General features: G+C 46.9%; 1 protein-coding gene across 1 annotated transcript in view; it reads left to right on the top strand.

Moving 5' to 3' along the window:
* Positions 1-18944, top strand: part of CNTN6 (contactin 6) — a 247999-nt gene that overhangs the window by 121341 nt on the left and 107714 nt on the right. Inside the window, 2 exon segments of the mRNA XM_084840343.1 lie at positions 5394-5523; positions 5816-5966. Of these exon segments, the coding sequence (XP_084696469.1) occupies positions 5394-5523; positions 5816-5966 (281 nt within the window).

The following is an 18944-nucleotide window of genomic DNA, read 5'->3' as shown; positions in this document are numbered from 1 at the left end:
TAGGAAAGGAATTGAGAATAAAACTGCCAATAGCATACTGCCCATATACAAATCTATGGTGTGACTATACTTAGAATACTGTGTAAAGGTCTGGTCACCACACCTAAAAAAGGATATTCTAGAACTGGAAAAAGTGCAGAAAAGGGCAACTAAAATGATCAAGGGGCTGGAGCAGGTCCCCTTTGATGGAAGTTTACAACAGCTGGGATTGCTTTACTTGGGAAAAAAAGGTGAATAAGGGGAGACATGATAAAGGGGTACAAAATTATGCATAGTGTGGAGAATGTGGATGTGTGGAGACATTTTTCTCCCTCTCTCAAAATACTAGAAGCCAGGGTTATCTTATGAAGCTTATTGGTGGGAGATTCAAGAGAGATAAAATAAAGTACATCTTCACACCACGCATAGTTAAAATATGGAATTTGCTACCTCAAGATGTAGGGATGGCCACTAACTTGGATGGCTTTAAAGGGGGGTTAAGTAAATACCTGGAGAAGACTGTCAATGGCTACTAGTCCTGATGGCTATGTGCTACCTCCAGTACCAGGGGTAATAAGCTTATGTACACCAGTTGCTGGAGAACATGTTGCGAGGGTGCTCTTACATTCGTGTCCTGCTTGTTGGTTTCCCATGGGCAGTTGGTTGGCCACTGTGAAAAGAATGCTGGACTAGATGGAGCCTTGGTCTGATCCAGCACAGCTCTTCTTATGTTCTTACAATGGTTGAATGGTGATGGTAACACTATAGCAGGCCTACTGGAACACTAGCAATCTGAACCCTACCTTAAGCATGATTCACCACCAGAAATGTGTCTTCTGCTTTGATTAAGTTTGGAAAAATGATTTTCCAATATGAGGTCCAACCTTGGAGGATGAGATCCAATCTTGGATCCCACTCCCAGCCCCCAGAGATCTTTCTACACCTGTTCCCTCTCCCACATTGGAGCTCTAACATTGGAGAGAGGGAAAGGGGAAGGATATGCCCCATTGAATGGGTGGAGCATATGTGAGGTTCCACACCATGCCCCCAACACAGGGGAAGTTTTAGACCAGTGTTGGGGCTGCTCTAGATTATTTCCTTCCCATTGCTTGCAATGAGAGAACAATAGTAAAAGAATGAAAAAGCTCAGAGGAAAAATGGTGAATGCTACTCCACCCTTAGCTAGAGTCTGGCAGGACTTAGGAAATGTCAGAGTGCTCTGACAGAACTAGGTTGTTCAGTCATTCAGTCGTGTCTGACTCTTCGTGACCCCATGGACCATAACACACTAGGCCTTCCTGTCCTCCCCTCTCTCCCGGGGTGTGCTCAAGTCCATATTCATTGCATCGGTGATGCTATCTAGCCATCTCATCTTCTGCCATCCCCGTCTCATTTTGCCTTCAATCTTTCCCAGCATCAGGGTCTTTTCCAGGGAGTTTTCTCTTCACATTAGGTGGCCAAAATATTTGAGCTTCAGCTTCAGTATCTGTCCTTCCAATGAGCACTCAGGGTTGATTTCCTTTAGGACTGACTAATTTGACCTCCTTGCAGACCAGGGGACTAATTCCTTAAATCTATTCCTCACCTCCACTGTGTATTCATAAGGGATATGCTTTAGGTCATACCTGAATGGTTTAGTGGTTTTCCCTACATTCTTCAATTTAAGCCGAAATTTTGCAACAAGAAGCTCATGATCTGAGCCACAGTCAGTTCCAGGTCTTGTTTTTACTGACTGTATGGAGCTTCTCCATCTTTGGCTGCAAAGTACATAATCAATCTGATTTCGATCTTGACCATCTGGTGATGTCCATGTGTAGAGTCGCCTCTTGTGCTGTTGGAAAAGAGTGTTTGTTATGATCATCAGTTGTTGTCTTGGCAAAACTCTATTAGCCTTTGTCCTGCTTCATTTTGTACACCAAGGCCATGCTTGCCTGTTATCCTGGTTATTTCTTGACTTCCTACTTTAGCATTCCAATCCCCTATGATGAAGAGGACATCTTTTATTGGTGTTAGTTCTAGAAGGTGTTGTAGGTCTTCATAGAACCGATCAACCTCAGCTTCTTCGGCATCAGTAGTTGGGGCATAGATCAGTGCTTGCGGCATAGACAGAACTAGGAATGACGGAGAAATCCACAATGGATTCAAATGAGTTCAGATTTCTGTTAATCTGACCTGCGGATTCCTCAGTGGACCAACTTTTTCTAGGTTGTGCAGCTTCCATGGACTTGCAGTCTGGTTTTTTAAAGGGGTGGGGTGGAGTTGCACAAATGCCATTTATCATCCCATATCTTAATAGCTGCTGCTGATAATCCTGTCCTCCATGAATTTGTCTTCTAAGTCCATCTAGGCCCGTGTGTAGCACATCTTGTGGCAATACAATCTGTAAGATAATTATGCATTGCACAAAGGAGTTCTTTCTTCTTTTGAATCTATCACTAATCATTTTCACTGGAGGATTCCAAGTCCTAGCACTACATGAGGGGAAACCATTTCTCTCTCCCCACTCTGCCTATGCCATTGTCTGAAGTCACAGTGCAATAAAATCTGCAATCTGTTGTAGCTTACCATTCACCCACCTTTTTCAAACCAGTTTGTCCTAAACTGTCTTTTGGTCATTTGCCTATAGTGTTTGCTTGCATGAATATGTATCCACCAGATTGCTTATATAACTTACAAGGAAATCAGCTGAGAAAAACTGGGAAGCTGAGCTTCAACATGAAGAGAAATGGCCATGTTAAAGTGCTTTGAATTTGTAGGGCGCTCTCACTCTCTCTCGTGTGTGTGTGTGTGGGGGGGGGAGCGGGAGATAGAGTACATGTGGAATTGCATCTCAGGACAGCAAACAGCCTGCAGGTAGAACTAAGTATGCAGAAGATGTCTGTAGCCAACTCCATGGAAGTAAAAAGTGGATAAGTAATGGAATGTTGTTAATTAGAGTGCTATGTACCAGCCATACAACCTGAGGCTGCGTTCTTATCAAATTTTTAAGCTAAGCAAGGTTGGAATGGGTCAGTACTAGGAGGAAAATCCTCTAAGGAAAACCAGAGAGCTGATGCTGAAGAAACCATTTGGTTCTGTTTAGCTAATTCAGTAAGAGGTTCTCTTACTGTTGCTAAGATTTCAGAAAGCTCACAAATAATGTTTTATGTATAGCATCATCAAACTGTTCTACTTACATTTTATTCTTAGTGCGTACACCCTGGACTGGAACCATACATATATCGTGATGATCACATAGAGATCTTGCTGCCATTCATCTCTAGGGAAAAGAACAGATTGGGAGTGTCCGCTCAGCCCACTGCAAGCATACATTCAACGCTTGGAGGAGGCAATGAGACAGCACATTTTGGCCCTCCTAGCAGCGTTGGGGCTGGCCTGTGAGCAGGTTCAGGCAGGTGTAGGTGGCCCTTCAGATAAACTGGGCTCGAAACTATTTAGGCCTTTAAAGCTGAAATTCAGCCCTTTGAACTGGGCCCAGAAATGCACAGGCAACTAGTGCAGGGTTCATGTAAAATGTTCTGACCATTTAGCCCCAAAGAGGACTTCAGCAGCCACATTTGCACCAGCTGAAGTTTCTAAATTGCCTTCAGATGCAGCCAAACATAGAGCACAGAACAATAGTCCAGTCTGGATACATTGTCCCTAGGGAACTCTGCCATGCCCCCTCTTCAATGAGCTTCCACCACACATTGAAAACATGGTTGTTCAGGCAGGCATTTGGGATGGGTTAGGGCATTTTTAGAAATACGATGTTTTAATGTGGAATTTTATTGTTTTAAACTGTCTTACTTACAGTTACACAGAGTGGCCAAGTGACCAGCCAGATGGGCGATTAAGAAATTTAATTAATAAATAAATAAACTAGTGTATGCATATCCAAGGCCAGCTCCATTTTCCCTAGATAGGGGCACAGCTAACATACTAACTGAAGTTAATAAAAGGCAGTCTTGGCTACAGCTGTCAACTGTGCTCCCACAGACAATGATGAATCCAGATGATCCCCCGAGCTACAAAGCTGGTTCAGGGGAAGTTCAGCCCCATACAATATCAGCTGAATCCTATCTTCTGGCTTCCCTGGACTGATGCCCACCAGGTGTTTTGGACTTAAATTCCCATCATATCCAGCCAACATGACCAATGGTCAGGAATCATGGGAGTTGTAGTCCAAAGCATCTGGAGGGCACCAGGTTGGAGAAGCCTGGCATAAAGGGTCTGTAATCAACTCCATGTACACTCCATGAGTATTACTGAACCATCTCAGGGTTCCACATGCTGTTAATATCCACCCTCTCCATCCCATTATTCTCTCTAATCTAGAAGTCTGGTTACAAGGATTATGTCAAGTGTCCATGGCTATGTACAGTGCAGTGCATTGGAGCTGTATGTGTAACCCAAGTCTCAGCATTTACCCCCAGGCAGTCAACCTCACTCACACACCCAGATCAGGGCAAATCAGTTAACACTGGAATTTATTAATACATTATAGACAAGTACTGCATTCCCAACTGACATCAAAGCTCATTCCCATAAGCCCTTAACAGGAGAACAAAATGTAACTATGAGGCATAGCCCAGGTCCTCTTGTCTCTGTAGGCAGATTAATCCCAACATTACAAACTCAGAGTCTCATAGCAATCCCACAGAGGAGAGGGAGGGAGGGTGGGAGACTGACTCTATCTTGCCTCCAGGAGAAGACAGGCAAGCCTCCAGACTCCAACACTGGAGCAACCACCAGGCCCCAGTTTCCAACAACGGAGTCCTCATGCCATGAAGGAACCCTTCTCTCCACTTCCAATTGTGCACAGCTTCTAGCCTCAGCAAAAACAGCCCAGCAATCCTTCTTCTCCCCAAACCAGGCAGATGTACAATAGCAGTCTTAAACTCCTTATCAAAGCCTCCCCCACTCTGTCCATGAATCTTCTTTCAACAAACTCATTGACCAAGAACTCACAACAACCAAACAACTACTTTCTCCTCCCCACTCTCCCTTCAATCTCTGGGCTTTCATTTAAATACACACCTGCTCAGAATGAGCAGACCCACATTAACTCCCAATTAACTCCTGTTAACTCTTTCCAAATGTACAAACTCCATCTGTTACATATGGTTAGTGAATTTGGGTAGAACTGACTTCTTATTCTTGCTGCAAAATTATGGGCATGGCCCCTGGAGATTCTGGGAAATTTGAGTTTGACACCTCCCGAGGCAGAGATCATCCATGCAGTCAAGATACTAATTCTTTTCCCCTTCTAGCAGAGACCATGTCTCCTTTCCCTTAAACTAAAAATTCAATACTAAACTTTGGACTTGAGTGCCATTTTTCTTGGTAGAAAGCTAGGATACAAAACAAATCAAACAAATAAATAATATAACAATTTAAGTAATATTAACATTGTTTCCTCCTTGCTTCTTAAGGAAAGAATTCAAATTGAAAATGGGACTCTTACTATAACTATGCTGAACATCTCAGACTCTGGCCTCTATCAGTGTGTTGCAGAAAACAAATATGAGTCCATTTATTCCAATGCTGAGTTAAGAGTAATAGGTAAGTGAATGATGCCTTGAAAAGAATTTTCTAAAAATGGGAAGACTGGAATAAATCAACAAATCAGGTTTCGTATTTATAGACAAGTTTAGGGGTTAGGGTCAGGTGAACTCCAAATCTAAAAAAAAGTAATGTGCAGAACTATCCTATATACATGTCTACACAAAAGCAAGCTCCATTGACTTCAGTGGGACTTGCTCCCAGGTAAGTGTGTATAAGCCTAATTCATTTTTCTCAGGAATGCTAAAGCATATGTTTCTAGTGCCACTTTACCTCTTTTACTTATTTCTAGCTTCAGCTCCTAATTTTTCCAAACATCCTATGAAAACAATGTCAGTTGTCCATGTGGGAGGTGAAGTCACGATTGGATGTAAACCAGATGCTTCTCCCAAGGCAGTTATTAGCTGGAAAAAACACTCTGAGACTCTACGGCAAAGCAAAAGGTATATCTATAAACCTTACCTTGCTTATGTATAAGTGGGAAACACCAGAACACCTTATCAAATCCTGGCAGGATCCAAAGAGCTAGTTAGGGTAACGGAAAGAGCCATGGAATATAGAATAGCCATGGATATCATTTTTTACTCTTTTTCTTTAAACAGCTGAAACCCGTGCCCCATCACAAAATGCTTTTGCTACCCCCCTGAGTTTCAAAAGAAGTGCCAGGTGAAATAATGGACTGTTATTCAAGGAGAAACAAGTCTAATGCCCCTTTGGCTTCACAGAACCAGTTGTACAGTGCTGTGGATACTGGGTCCTTTATGAAAACGTCAATCTCTCCATCTGTATTCACATGAAACTGCATCAGGGTTTTGTGAACTAAATCTTTCTCAAGTTAAGATACAATTGATAGACTGTGGCCACCATGTTTAGGCCATTTTAAATGCTTTCTCATTGTTACACAGTTGTTGTTAGAATGTGAAGAGTTGTTCATGTGCATTGGCTTAACACATAGACCAACCTTCTCCAACCTGGTGCCCTCCAGAAGTTTTGGACATCAACAACACCCATCATCCCAAGCCAGCATGGCCAGTGGTCAGGAATCCTGGGAGTTGTACTCTAAAACGTCTGGAGGGCAGCAAGTTGGAGAAGGCTGCCACAGAAGTTTTGTTGCAAAATAATTGCTTTTTAGAGATTTGCAGTGACATCACGAAACTCACAATCCACATGGGGAATTGCTGCACACGAATAACTCACCACATGGGAACAGTTGTGATGACACAGAGGGACATACAGAAGTGATGACCTAATAAAGTTCTCAGGGACCATAGGATTGTTCTCTTAGTGTGTTCTGTATTTTATTGTATTTTGATACTCACTTTGTAAGGTGGCTTGCATCTAAAATGAAAGACAGCATATAAATATTCCAAATAAGTTGAAGATATATATGTATTGATCCTTGATGTGCTTAGGTTGTATTCACTTCAATATGAATTAAGTGTAGGGATCAGACAATCAGCAAAGCTTGAGCTGATTGAAGTTCTCAGAGGTCCACCTTGAAGCTTGGTCTGCCTCATTTCCATTCCTGATGTAAGGGTTTTGTTTGAACAGAAGAATTATGCATTGTGATGTGCTTTTTTTTAAAGTATGCACCTACATGCGTACCTTCCCCTCATTGACTAAAGCATGAAAATGCATATTTTTCCAAAATGCACCTTCTGACTTGCACACTTTTCTAAAGTATCCATTTTTTGAATCAGCATCATAAGCTCAGAATTGTGTGAGCTTTGCCCAAGCAATGCGCTGACATTCACATTTGAGGAGCTGAATGAGGCAAATTCCAGTAAAAAAATAAATCAAAATGAAATTCTTGTATATCCCTAATTAAGTGTGCCTAATTTTATTTGGATGACACCCTGTATTGCAGTATGTAACATTTCAAAAGTATGCTTATATGTGTCATTTTACATTTCTAAAATATGTTAACTGGTATTTGAGGGATAGTTTGTTCAGAACTTCCGAGCACCCTGTTGTACAGGTTGTGATATGCTAAGTTTATATTCACTTCTGATCTTTTTAACAAATTATTTGTTTTTGTACTGCAAAATTAGCTTAGAGAGTAAGGGCACAATCCTATGCATGTTTAGAGAGAGAGAAAAGCCCTACACGTCTGTAGGGCTTTTCTCTACAGTCCCTACATGACTGGCTGAGGAATGCTGGGAGTTGTGGGACATTTTTCTGTTCAAACATGCATAGGATTGTGTCCTAAAAGAAATTCTTTAGAAACAGATGTGCTCTAACTGAAGAAAGGTGTGGAAATAAAGTAGAAACACTGGACTAGACAAATTAATGACACTTAATCTAAGCATAGGATATAGATAGATAATCTGATTAAATTGGACTCCAGGTAATTAAGTTTTTTACAGCATCTTCCTAACATTTTCGGTCTTACAGGGAAACAGAATTCTATTTGTTTTCACCTATTATTATGTTAAATAAATCTAGGGCACAATCCTATGGCCTCTAGTCAGTGGCTAGGTGGCCATAGGATATGTCTTCTCCTCCCGCACTGCCTCGTAGGCAGCACGGAACTGCCCCGTGCTCTGCACTCAGAAGAAGAGCTTAGAGCAGTGAAAATGGGGCATTCCTGGGGGCATGCTGGGGCAGGGAAGTCAGAAATCTGGTACGACACATCCAACGTGTCATCTGCCTGCCACTTCCCCCACTCCAACTTCCTGGGGCTAGACAGCCAAAATCCCCTCCATGCTTCTCTTACCCTGTATTGGATAGGAGGTTGCCTCCGAAGCTGCCTATCCCAGTAGGATTACTCCCCTAGTTTTGTTTTTACAGTCCAAGACCCAATTTTTAACCTGACATCAGTAATATTAGCTAATCACACAAACTTTGGTAACTGAAAAGGAATGACTCCCTTTCACTTACAGTGACGAGATATGGGCCTGAAATATGGGTTTCTAGTGGCTTGAAAAATAGCTGTATTCTGAATGTGGCCACTGCACATAGACAGGAGCAAATCATCTTGAAAATATGGGAAGAAAGGTTGCATGCATCAGCTTCTTCCATGGTTCATTGTCAAAAAATTAGAAACATAGAAGCACTCTTGCTTTAACAACATTTAAGTAACTGAACAGATGTTGCAATTGCTGTATTACATCACTAGTAAAGATTACCCACTGATTACTAACAGATGAGTTAAGGAATCCAAAATGTGGTGGATTATGCATATTAACCTAGAAAGGTTTATTAAGTGTTTGAAATGTTCTACCAATGTCCTCAGAAGAAAACCCTGCTGTTGCTGTTTATTTACATGATTTGATGATGCATTGATAGTCACCATTAGTTCAAACCCTAATTGTAAAAAAGATGGACGTTTTAAATAAGAGAATTTTCATACCTCTGAATGACTTCTATGTTTTAAATAGTTGCAGCCAGAACTCTGAGTGCATCTCAAGCCTATTTGATAAGAAAAGGAGGTTTAACCTTTATCAAACCCGTATCTCCTTCCCTTTTAAGTCCATTTTATTTAGAATAAGGTGTATGTTTGATATAACTGAGGTGTAAGTTGGGGCTGGATGCTCTAATTTCAAAAGAAGGTTTTTGGTGTGGGTTCTGTAATTAATGTTAATCTGTTGAGGAACATGCTTGATTGACAGACACCCAGAGTGAGTTTTTGCATCACAGAACAGATAAGAGAGTTTGCAGCAATGTAAGCTGTTGTGCATGCTAGCAAATGAATACATGTATAGATTGAACTTAGGGCAAAAACTCAAATGGCACAGTTGATGTAAAACTCAATTGGGAAGATCAGAATGCCTCTGCATTTCCAACTCTGTGTAAAACTACATGCACCGTGTAACAGAACACTTGTTTTCACTGTTTGTGCCTTTCAGTGTTGCTAGGCATGACCTCAGGTTGAAGATATTCCTACAGAGAAAGTTATGTTCTTAATTATAAAACTGAATATAAACTAGGAGGAAGACCAAGTCTTTCTTTAGGAAAATATATAAAAATAGAAGTAGAAAAGGCTACAGAACAGGTTATAAACAATGAATGTTTCCCTATTTGTATTTCATTGTCCTATTCCAGCCTATTCAACACTGGCCTATTTCCTTCCACTTTCTGTTTTAACAGATAAGAATGGTGTATAAATGGAAGGTGAATATAAATTAGGATTTGAGCATGTCCATCTTAATACTTTGAAACCATTTAATACCCTTTTAAATGCAATTCATAATTTTAAAATTGAAATCTCAGTTGTTTTAATTCTTTGTGTTTTGAAGCACCATTTGCGAGCGGAGATGGGTTAAAGAAGACACAGACAACAAAGCTTGGGTTGAAAATTGGGCCACATTTATTGAAATACCTGCAAAGGGGTAACTAGGATGGGCATCTAACTGTGTCAGCGGCTAGCTGGCACTTCTTGGGCGAAAACACACCCAGCCTGAGGGGTGGCAGTGATCTCGCCATCCCTCCGGACTGCCCGTTCTGGGGGAGGTAGACCTTCCCATGTCACCCCCAACCCGGTGCCGCACAACACCTGGGTGAGTGAGGAGGGTTGGTCTCCCAGGCAACCCTTATCCCCCCGCCGAGCCGTACAACATGTTTGGGGGGCCTCAGGCGTCACCTGTCACCACAAGGTGCCTCTGCATGCACACCATGCCTAATCTCTTTCAGGTTTTGCCCGTCCTAGCCACCACAGGAGTCACAAGCCTATTGTTTGTGAAACTCCCCCCACCTGCGTAGAAGAACTTCCCACAGGCCCCTTTGCAGATCGGACAAAAATATGTCATTTCCTATATCCGATAGGTGGACGCCGTCCTGCCTGTAAAGCTCCCTCCTTGTCCACAGAATTCCCTGGTGGGTGATGCACCCATCACCATGTTCTGACAGCCCACGTGCCAGTTCTCTGTTCACCTTGAGCCGGGCCCGTTCCATGGCAGCACTGCTCTGTGCCCTCCACATGATTCTCGGGAGCATTGAGGACCACAATATGGTCACCCCTGGCCAACGATGTCGGATCGTCTGCAAATCAACCAATGCCTGCTTGACCAAGCCTTTTCCAGGCTTGCAGCCCAGGTCATTCCCTCCCAGGTGCAACACTAGGACCTGTGGAGGAAAACTGACCACACCTCGATGAAACAGGGTGGGCAGGAGCGAATCCCATCGCATCCCCCGCCAGCCAAGCCACTGAATCGCCACCTGTTGGGGAAGCTGCAGCCGGGATCCGAAGGCCAATGTAGAAGCTCTGCGAGGCGCCCAAAAGACCATACTGTGCCCACAAATGAGCACCCGTACTAGTGTAGGTCGAATCCCATCTAAAGAATAAAACATTGGGGAAGGCAGAGAGAAGCATCATGAAGCATTAGGCAATTCGCGAATGTAGGACCAGGAGGCCTTGGAGCGCCATCTCCCTATAGCCCTCACTTGCTTAGAGGAAAAACCTGACGGCAGCTGCTGTAGAGGCCGCCCCAATGCGGACAGTGTGGGTCCCAAAACTATAATGCCCCAGACCCAGTGTGGATAAGGCCGACTTAGTGACTGCCCAAAATTGGAACTTTGTCGGTGAACCATCTCCATGGCAGAATAGGCGACCCTCACTTGCCCCGTGGTGTCTAACTCCTCAGCCTGGGCCCAGCTAAGGGCCACCAATGCTCCCTTGTCAGACTGGCCAGTTGTCGACCATCGTATATGGAGGTGAATCAGGTTGGGATGGATCTGGACATCGGAGTACCTTAAGGCCTTCCCGGTGGGGTCAGATTTGGAAGCCCAGACCAATTCAGAAATCCGAAGGGCCCCAAAGAAGGCTGTTAAGGCTGCAGCATGAAAGAGAGAGGCTTCGTATGGAGAAGAGCAAATGGAGGGCCACAATCCCCAGAGCCCCAGAAGGATGACTGGGGACAGAGGATGCCTGGAATCTGGCGGGGGAGGAGACATCCAAGATAGCCTTGAACTGCCCTCCTAACTCGGAAATCCGTGGTGGAGTCCTCCACCCCTTGCACTTTGGCCCAGAAGGCCAAAGCGGCAAGCCTCCCCTTAATGGTCCTAGTGGATAGCCCCTTGTTATGCAGATGTACACAAAATTGTAACCAGTGGTCTACAGGTAAGGGCCACAAGTCCTGCCACAGAAGTCCGCTCCTGAAGGCGCGAAACTCCCTTCCTGCTCTCTCGTAGGCGGCTCTAGTGCTGGGGGCTATAGAATTCATGATAGCGTGTTCGACTTGAGAAGGCCAATCTCCCAAAATTCGGCTGGCATGGGGTCTGGTAGTGGACGTGCCCACGGAGCCAACGCATGGAACCTGTTGATCTAGTTTCGTGACAAAGCATCGGCAACAGGGTTCCCCAGACCCGGCACATGGCGGGCGCGTAAACAGCTGTTGTAACCTAAGAATTGGAGGATAAATGCTCTAACTAAACCATGACCCTCTAGTTTCTGAAGGATAATGTATTAATGACGTGCGCAATGGCCATATTGCCGAACCAAAAAGGGGCGACGGAATTGGCCATCACATCTGCCCAAATGTGCACAGCCATGTAAATGTAGGGATGGGGGAGAATTTCTCCCCGAAACTTCGGGGGGCCAAGTGCCAATGTATTTGGCCCCCGAAGTAGTTTCGGGGAGAAATTCTCTGCACCCCCCTGCCCCCCACACCCCCCCCCCCGGGATGGGACTTACCTTTCCCGAATGTCCCTCCCGGCAGCGGGTCCGGCCGGCGGTTCGGCAGGTCTTCGACAGGGGCAGAGGCGGCAGCCGGTCCTTCGACCGGCTGCCGCCGCCGCCATTCCAATAAAAGTAAAAAAAAAAAAACGCCCCTGTGATAGGCTACGTGATGATTAATGTAGCCTATCACGGCTAGATTTGCAAAGTCAGCCATGATAGGCTATGTAAATCTTCACGTAGCCTATCACAGGTGACTTAAAAAAAAAAAAACAACGCATACGGCTAATGGCGGCCCCCATTGGGAGCCGCCATTCGCGTTCCTTATTTGGTCGCTGTAGTCTACATAAAAATTACGTAGACTACGGCGAAAATAAGGGCAATGCTATTTGCGTTGCCCTTATTTTCGCCGTAGTCTACGTAAAGATTTACGTAGACTACAGCGACCAAATAAGGAACGCGAATGGTGGCTCCCTATGGGGGCTGCCATTTGCGTACGTGCTTTTTTTTTTTATAAAGTCACCCGTGATAGGCTACGTGACGATTGACGTAGCCTATCACGGCTGACTTTGCAGATCTAGCCGTGATAGGCTACGTTAATCGTCAGGTAGCCTATCATGGGGGCGTTTTTGTTTTTTGTTTACTTTTTATTTCGCGGCCGGGCGAGGCGCGGCGCCTCCTCCCCGGCCTGAATTTCGGCCGGGCGAGGCGGGAAGCCTCCCCCCCGGCCTGAATTTCGGCCGGGCGAGGAGGGAAGCCTCCCCCCCCCGGCCTGAACTTCAGGGGGAGCAGCAAAGTGCCTCCCCCCCACCATGAAGCAAGCTGCAAGACCAGGTAAGTGGCTATCGTGCACCCCTACGAAAATGGGGAAGAATTCCAGGAGGGTGAGGTCCTGACAAATACTGGCGGGGGCCCAGATTTTGGCCACTGGCCCAGGCACTGCCGCTCTCACCATATTAGACCGAAACCAAAGGTGCCGGCAGCATCCAAATGAATCTGCCGGTCGGCTCGAAGAAGCAACTCGCGCCTCCAGAAGGAGACATCATTAAATTCCCACAGGAATTTAAGCCATACCTGCAGGTCCATGCGCATGGCGGATGTGACCCTGGTGCGATGAAGTGGGAGTTGAAGACCCCGCAATGCCCAGCAGAGCTGTCGCAGGAAGGCGCAGCCGGGGGCCACCACCCTACAAGCGAAGTTCAAATACCCCACGACTACTTGGAGGGCTCTAAGGGAGACTTTACAAAGGTGCAGGATGGTCTGGAGCTTATCCCCAAGGACCAGCAGTTTGTCGTGAGGGAGACGAGAACACCGTGTGAGGGTATCGAGCTCGATCCCCAAGAATATCAAAGTAACCGATGGGCCCTCTGTCTTCTCATGTGCCAAAGGGAACCCAAATCCAAGGAAATGCCCTAATTAAGTCAGAGCATTGACCGCCGCCGCCAGGTCCAGCAAAAATGAAGTCATCCAAATAAAGGACCATATTGCCAGAGCCAGTCTTATCCCCTATGGCCCATTCCAGAAGGGTACTGAATGTTTCAAACATGGCGCAAGAGATGGAGCACCCCATGGGGAGGGCACGGTTGATGTAAAATTTGCAGGGATGGTGGAGTATTTCTCCCCGAAACTTCGGGGGACCAAGCGCCAACGTGTTTGGCCCCCCGAACAAGTTTCGGGGAGAAATTCTCCGCACCCCCCCGCACCCCGCACCCCCCCGGGACAGGACTTACCTTTCCCGAATGTCCCTCCCGGCGGCGGGTCCGGCCGGCGGTTCGTCGGGTCTTCGTCCGGGGCGGGAGCGGCAGCCAGTCTTTCGACTGGCTGCCGCCGCCGCCATTCCAAGAAAAGTAAAAAAAAACAAAAACGCCCCCGTGATAGGCTACGTGACGATTAACGTAGCCTATCACGGCTAGATTTGCAAAGTCAGCCGTGATAGACTACGTAAATCGTCACGTAGCCTATCACGGGTGACTTAAAAAAAAAAAAAAAGCACGTACGGATAATGGCGGCCCCCATAGGGAGCCGCCATTCACGTTCCTTATTTGGTCGCTGTAGTCTACGTAAAGATTACGTAGACTACGGCGAAAATAAGGGCAACGCTATTTGCGTTGCCCTTATTTTCACCGTAGTCTACGTAAAGATTTATGTAGACTACAGCGACCAAATAAGGAACACGAATGGCGGCTCCCTATGGGGGCCGCCATTTGCGTACACACTTTTTTTTTTTTAAAGTCACCCGTGATAGGCTACGTGACGATTGACGTAGCCTATCATGGCTGACTTTGCAGATCTATCCGTGATAGGCTACGTTAATCATCATGTAGCCTATCACGGGGGCGTTTTTTTTTTTTTTAACTTTTAATATTGCGGCCGGGCGAGGCGGGGCGCCTCCTCCCCGGCCTGAATTTCGGCCGGGTGAGGCGGGAAGCCTCCCCCCCTGGCCTGAACTTCGCAGGGAGAGCAGCGAAGCGCCTCCCCCACACCGCGAAAAGCTGCGAGACCAGGTAAGTGACTTTCGTGCACCCCTAAAAAGTTGTCCTGAAAGCAGAATCCCAACAAATCGAAGTCCCGGGGATTAATAGGCAAAATGTGAAAAGCGGATTTGATATCACACTTGCCCATCAATGCCCCACGACCAAGGGCTCTTATCATGGATACCGCAGAATCAGGAGGTATAACGCACAGAACATAAGGAATCTGGGATCTTGTCGTTGACAGACCGGCCTTTGGGGAAGGAGAGGTCGTGAATTAACCTGAACTCACTGGGCAATTTCTTGGGGACAATTCCCAAAGGGGAAATCCGAAGGTTGGGTAGCGGGAGCGAGGAAAAGGGGCCGATGACTCGACCCAAAAGAACTTCCTTGTTGAATTTATCTTGAAGCAAGCACCACATGATCAGGACAGACTGGTGTTTACCGGTCAAACATGGCCTGCACGGACCCCTGAAGGGAATCCTAAAACCTAGTGTGAAGCCACGTTCCAAATAGATTGCAGCCTTCCAGTTTGGGTAACGCCCTCAGAGTTGAAGGGGTGGAAGGATCTAAACTGGGCTGGTGCCCTTTGGGAGGAGGAGAGTGCCCACTGCCCTGTTTTCTGCCACCACAGCCATCCCTTGGGGGACCTCTCCAACACCTGGCCCTTGGGCAAGAGGCGCAGGAGTGCTGACCACCACAAAGGGAGCATTCATGCCGGAAGCGGCATGGGTTTCGGGAGCAGGAACCTTTGGAGTTGAACTCCCAGCACAGCCAGCGGTGTTGAACCCCTGGACCCGCAATAGGCCTGGAGCCCATTGCGAGTGACAGCTTGGCAAGAATGTGGCCACTGTCAGACCTGTCGCCAAAGCCTGGCCTGGAAGGGGTCATGAATTGGAGCCAAAGGTCCTGGTCCTTCATATCCCAGCACATGGTAGGGTCAATGGCAGCCCTTCGGCGGAAGGCCTCATCGTAGGCCAGCCATGCACTCCCTTTGTATTCAGTGTGAGCCCTGTATATTATGTCGAGATACTTGGCGAGAACCCAAGCCCTCTCAGGGAATCTCTGTTGGAGGATACCAGCGTAAATTAAGAAGCCTGGCAACCAGTTTGCATGGCACCTTACAACTTTTACTCCAGTCACGATCCCTGTCACGGTTCTTATCCTTGTCATTGGGCTCGAGCTCCCAAAAGAGGAGGGCAAAGACATCAGTAAATTCTCCCCGTAAAATCTTTTCCCTGGTGGCAATGGTCAAGTGGAAGCCAATAGGGGAAGACGTAGCACCTGTGGGCATGGATTCTTGACCCAGGTTGGTGCATGAGTCAACCAAGGCCATCTGTGGGGCTGGTGCGGGTGGTGGTAGAGGAGACAGGGGATCCCGAACCGAACCGGCGGGTCCCTGCCAAACACTGGCGCAACCAGCATGCTGCAACCACTGGAGGAGGAGGTGGAACCAGGAGGGGCGGGGGAGCTGCCACCGCAAGTTCCGGTGCCCCCGCAGGGGAGCAGGACACAGGCGCTGCTCCCGGGAGCGACGGCAACCCCGGGGGTGCAGTGGCGTCGACACGCTGCGACCGCTGGAGAAGGAGGTAGACAAGGGGGGGCAGGCACACCGCAGCCACAAGCACCAGCGCCCCTGGAGGGGAGTGGGACAACAGGTACCGCTCCCAGGCGCACGCCGCTGGCACAGCCGCCGGGCCTCCTGCTGACGTGGCAAGAGCCGGCCGAGGAGGGGGCGGCGCCCAAGCACGAGGGCCGCAGCCCCGCGCGCCGGGAAACCCGGAGCTGGGTAGGCATGCTGAGCCAACAGCGGGAAGAAAAAAGGGGGGCGGGCGAGCTACCGCCACAAGTGCCAGGGCCCTCAGGGGACCGCAACTGCTGGCGGCAACAGGTGCCATGCCCTAGTGCTTGCCGCCACCAACACCGTGCTCCTGCTGGCAGGGCAGGCACCGGCCATGAGGTAGCTGCGCCGGAGCGCGCGCGCCCCGCCGCAAGCACCAGCAACCCTGGAGCCGCGGCAAGCGTTGATGTGAAGCGGTTTAGGCGCGCTGATTGCAGTCCGGGAGGCTGGAACGATGACGAAGCCGATCTCCAGCAGGCAGGTGTCTTTCATCCATTTCCAGGCGGAGCTGTTGTTCTCTCCAGCTGCCTTGAGCCGGAGAGCTGAGATGGGGGGGGCTGAGCTTAAGGCAACTCAGCCTGCCCCTCCTTGCCTGGTGGTGCCACTGGGGTGCACCAATCAGAGGCCCCTACGTCTTGTCACCCCACCTGCCCGCAATGCCCCCCCCCCCTTCAGCCAGACAAGCTGGCACCAGGTTAGGGCATATTTAGAGATTGTCATTGAAACATTCTTCTTTCAGTGTTCAAATCCAAATTTCCTGCTGAGTGAAACATTGAGTTGATTTCTGTTCTAAAGCCCAGTTAGAGGATTATCTTCTGACCCTCTCTCTCCCTTTTAAAAATAGCTCTAATGCCATCCTTTAGGCCAGGGGTGGGCCTCAGCATAATTTTCAAAAGCCCTCTACATGCGATAAGTTCAGGTGTCTGGCAAAAGCAATCGTTACCTTCCCTGGCAGCCTGCTGGATGGAATGTAAGAATAAGAGAAAAAAGAGGGTGGCAGAAAGGGAAAGAGAAAAGGGGCGACCTACCTACTTTGGGCTCTTGCCTTGCTCTCAACTGGATTTGGCTCCACTCACTGCCCAATATATCTTATCATATTCTCACCAAGCAGAGGGTTCATTTGCATTTCCAGTTTTTTAATAGACCTCTGTGAGCTTTAGTACTAGAATCAGGACGATGCAAGGTATCTTAGGCAGCTTCCCCGTAAAGGTAAAATGAATGCAAATTGATCTCTTCTCTTGAGGACATACTTGTATTACTTAGAGGACCAATGGGATTGATTCCTCTGCTGCTAACTTTAATTAATCACTTCAGCTCTATTTTTGGCTAATGGGTGAAGTGACAGAAATCAAAGAGATAGATTTGCCTTCATGCTTCCAGTCATTCCATATCGCATCATCTATTGAGATATGAAAATGCATGCAAAATTTCAGGCCACTCAGCAGAATCATGTGGGTCTCTTTCTTCTTACTGCCTCTCTGTCTAGCTGAAACCATATTAACACTATATTGTACTCACAGGCAACATCATTATGGCTCAGTCAGTTCTATTTTCACTTTTCGAGAGTGTGAGTTTAAAATTTCAGAGCTGTGCAAAACTCCTGATTAATTCTTTACTTTGCTTGAAATTCCTTGCATCTCTCTCTTCTCTTCCCAAATTTGCCTAGCTTGGACCGAAATTCAGAAGCAACTCTCAAAATTAGGGTTTATATCAGAATAGCATATCTATATACAAATAACTATATGAGTGTTTTGTGCCATATAATGGCCCTTATCATTATATACATATGCATTCATGACTGTAGCTATTCCCCTGGCTGTATAGTTATTATTTTTTGGTGCCTGATCATATATCAGCTTGAAGTGCCGTACTAAAGGGCACTTCTTGTATTTGCAAGGAAAATATATATGTACTGTATCTTCATACACATTGAGTCAGATCCAGAGTTCTATGAGTGGAGTTTTACCATGGAATGGGCGTTTTGGGGTCTCCAGTTCCCCTTCCCACTACTGATCTTGTACTCCTCTACGGTCTTTTCCAGGGTTGTTGGCTGATACTCCAGAACAGCACTGAAAGTAGCATGAGGGGCTGTAGAGGGATGGGTTGTTGTTCAGTCGTGTCCGACTCTTCGTGACCCCATGGACCATAGCATGCCAGGCCTTCCTGTCCTGCGCTCTCTCCCGGAGCGTACTCAAGTTCATATTCATTACATCCGTGATGCTATCTAGCCATCTCATCCTCTGCCGTCCCCTTCTCCTTTTGCCTTCAGTCTTTCCCAGCATCAGGGTCTTTTCCAGGGAGTTTTCTCTTCGCATTAGGTGGCCAAAATATTGGAGCTTCAGCTTCATTATCTGTCCTTCCAATGAGCACTCAGGGTTGATTTCCTTTAGGATGGACTGATTTGACCTCCTTGCAGTCCAGGGGACTCGTAAGAGTCTTCTCCAGCACCACAGTTCGAAAGCATCAATTCTTCGGCGCTCAGCCTTCCTTATAGTCCAGCTCTCACAGCCATACATTACTACTGGGAAAACCATAGCTTTGATTAGACGGACCTTTGTCGGCAAGGTGATATCTCTGCTTCTTACTATGCTGTCTAGGTTGGCCATAGCTTTCCTCCCAAGGAGCAAGGGTCTTTTAATTTCATGGCTACAGTCACCGTCTGCGGTGATCTTGGAGCCCAAGAAAGTAAAATCTGTCACTGCTTCCATTTCTTCCC

Source organism: Heloderma suspectum, chromosome 2 (assembly GCF_057233095.1).
Source record: "Heloderma suspectum isolate Gila_16-S chromosome 2, 16-S_ref, whole genome shotgun sequence".
Classification (NCBI taxonomy): Eukaryota; Metazoa; Chordata; class Lepidosauria; order Squamata; family Helodermatidae; genus Heloderma; species Heloderma suspectum.
Note: the sequence above shows the minus strand (reverse complement) of the source record. Positions and strands in the feature narration are given on the sequence as shown.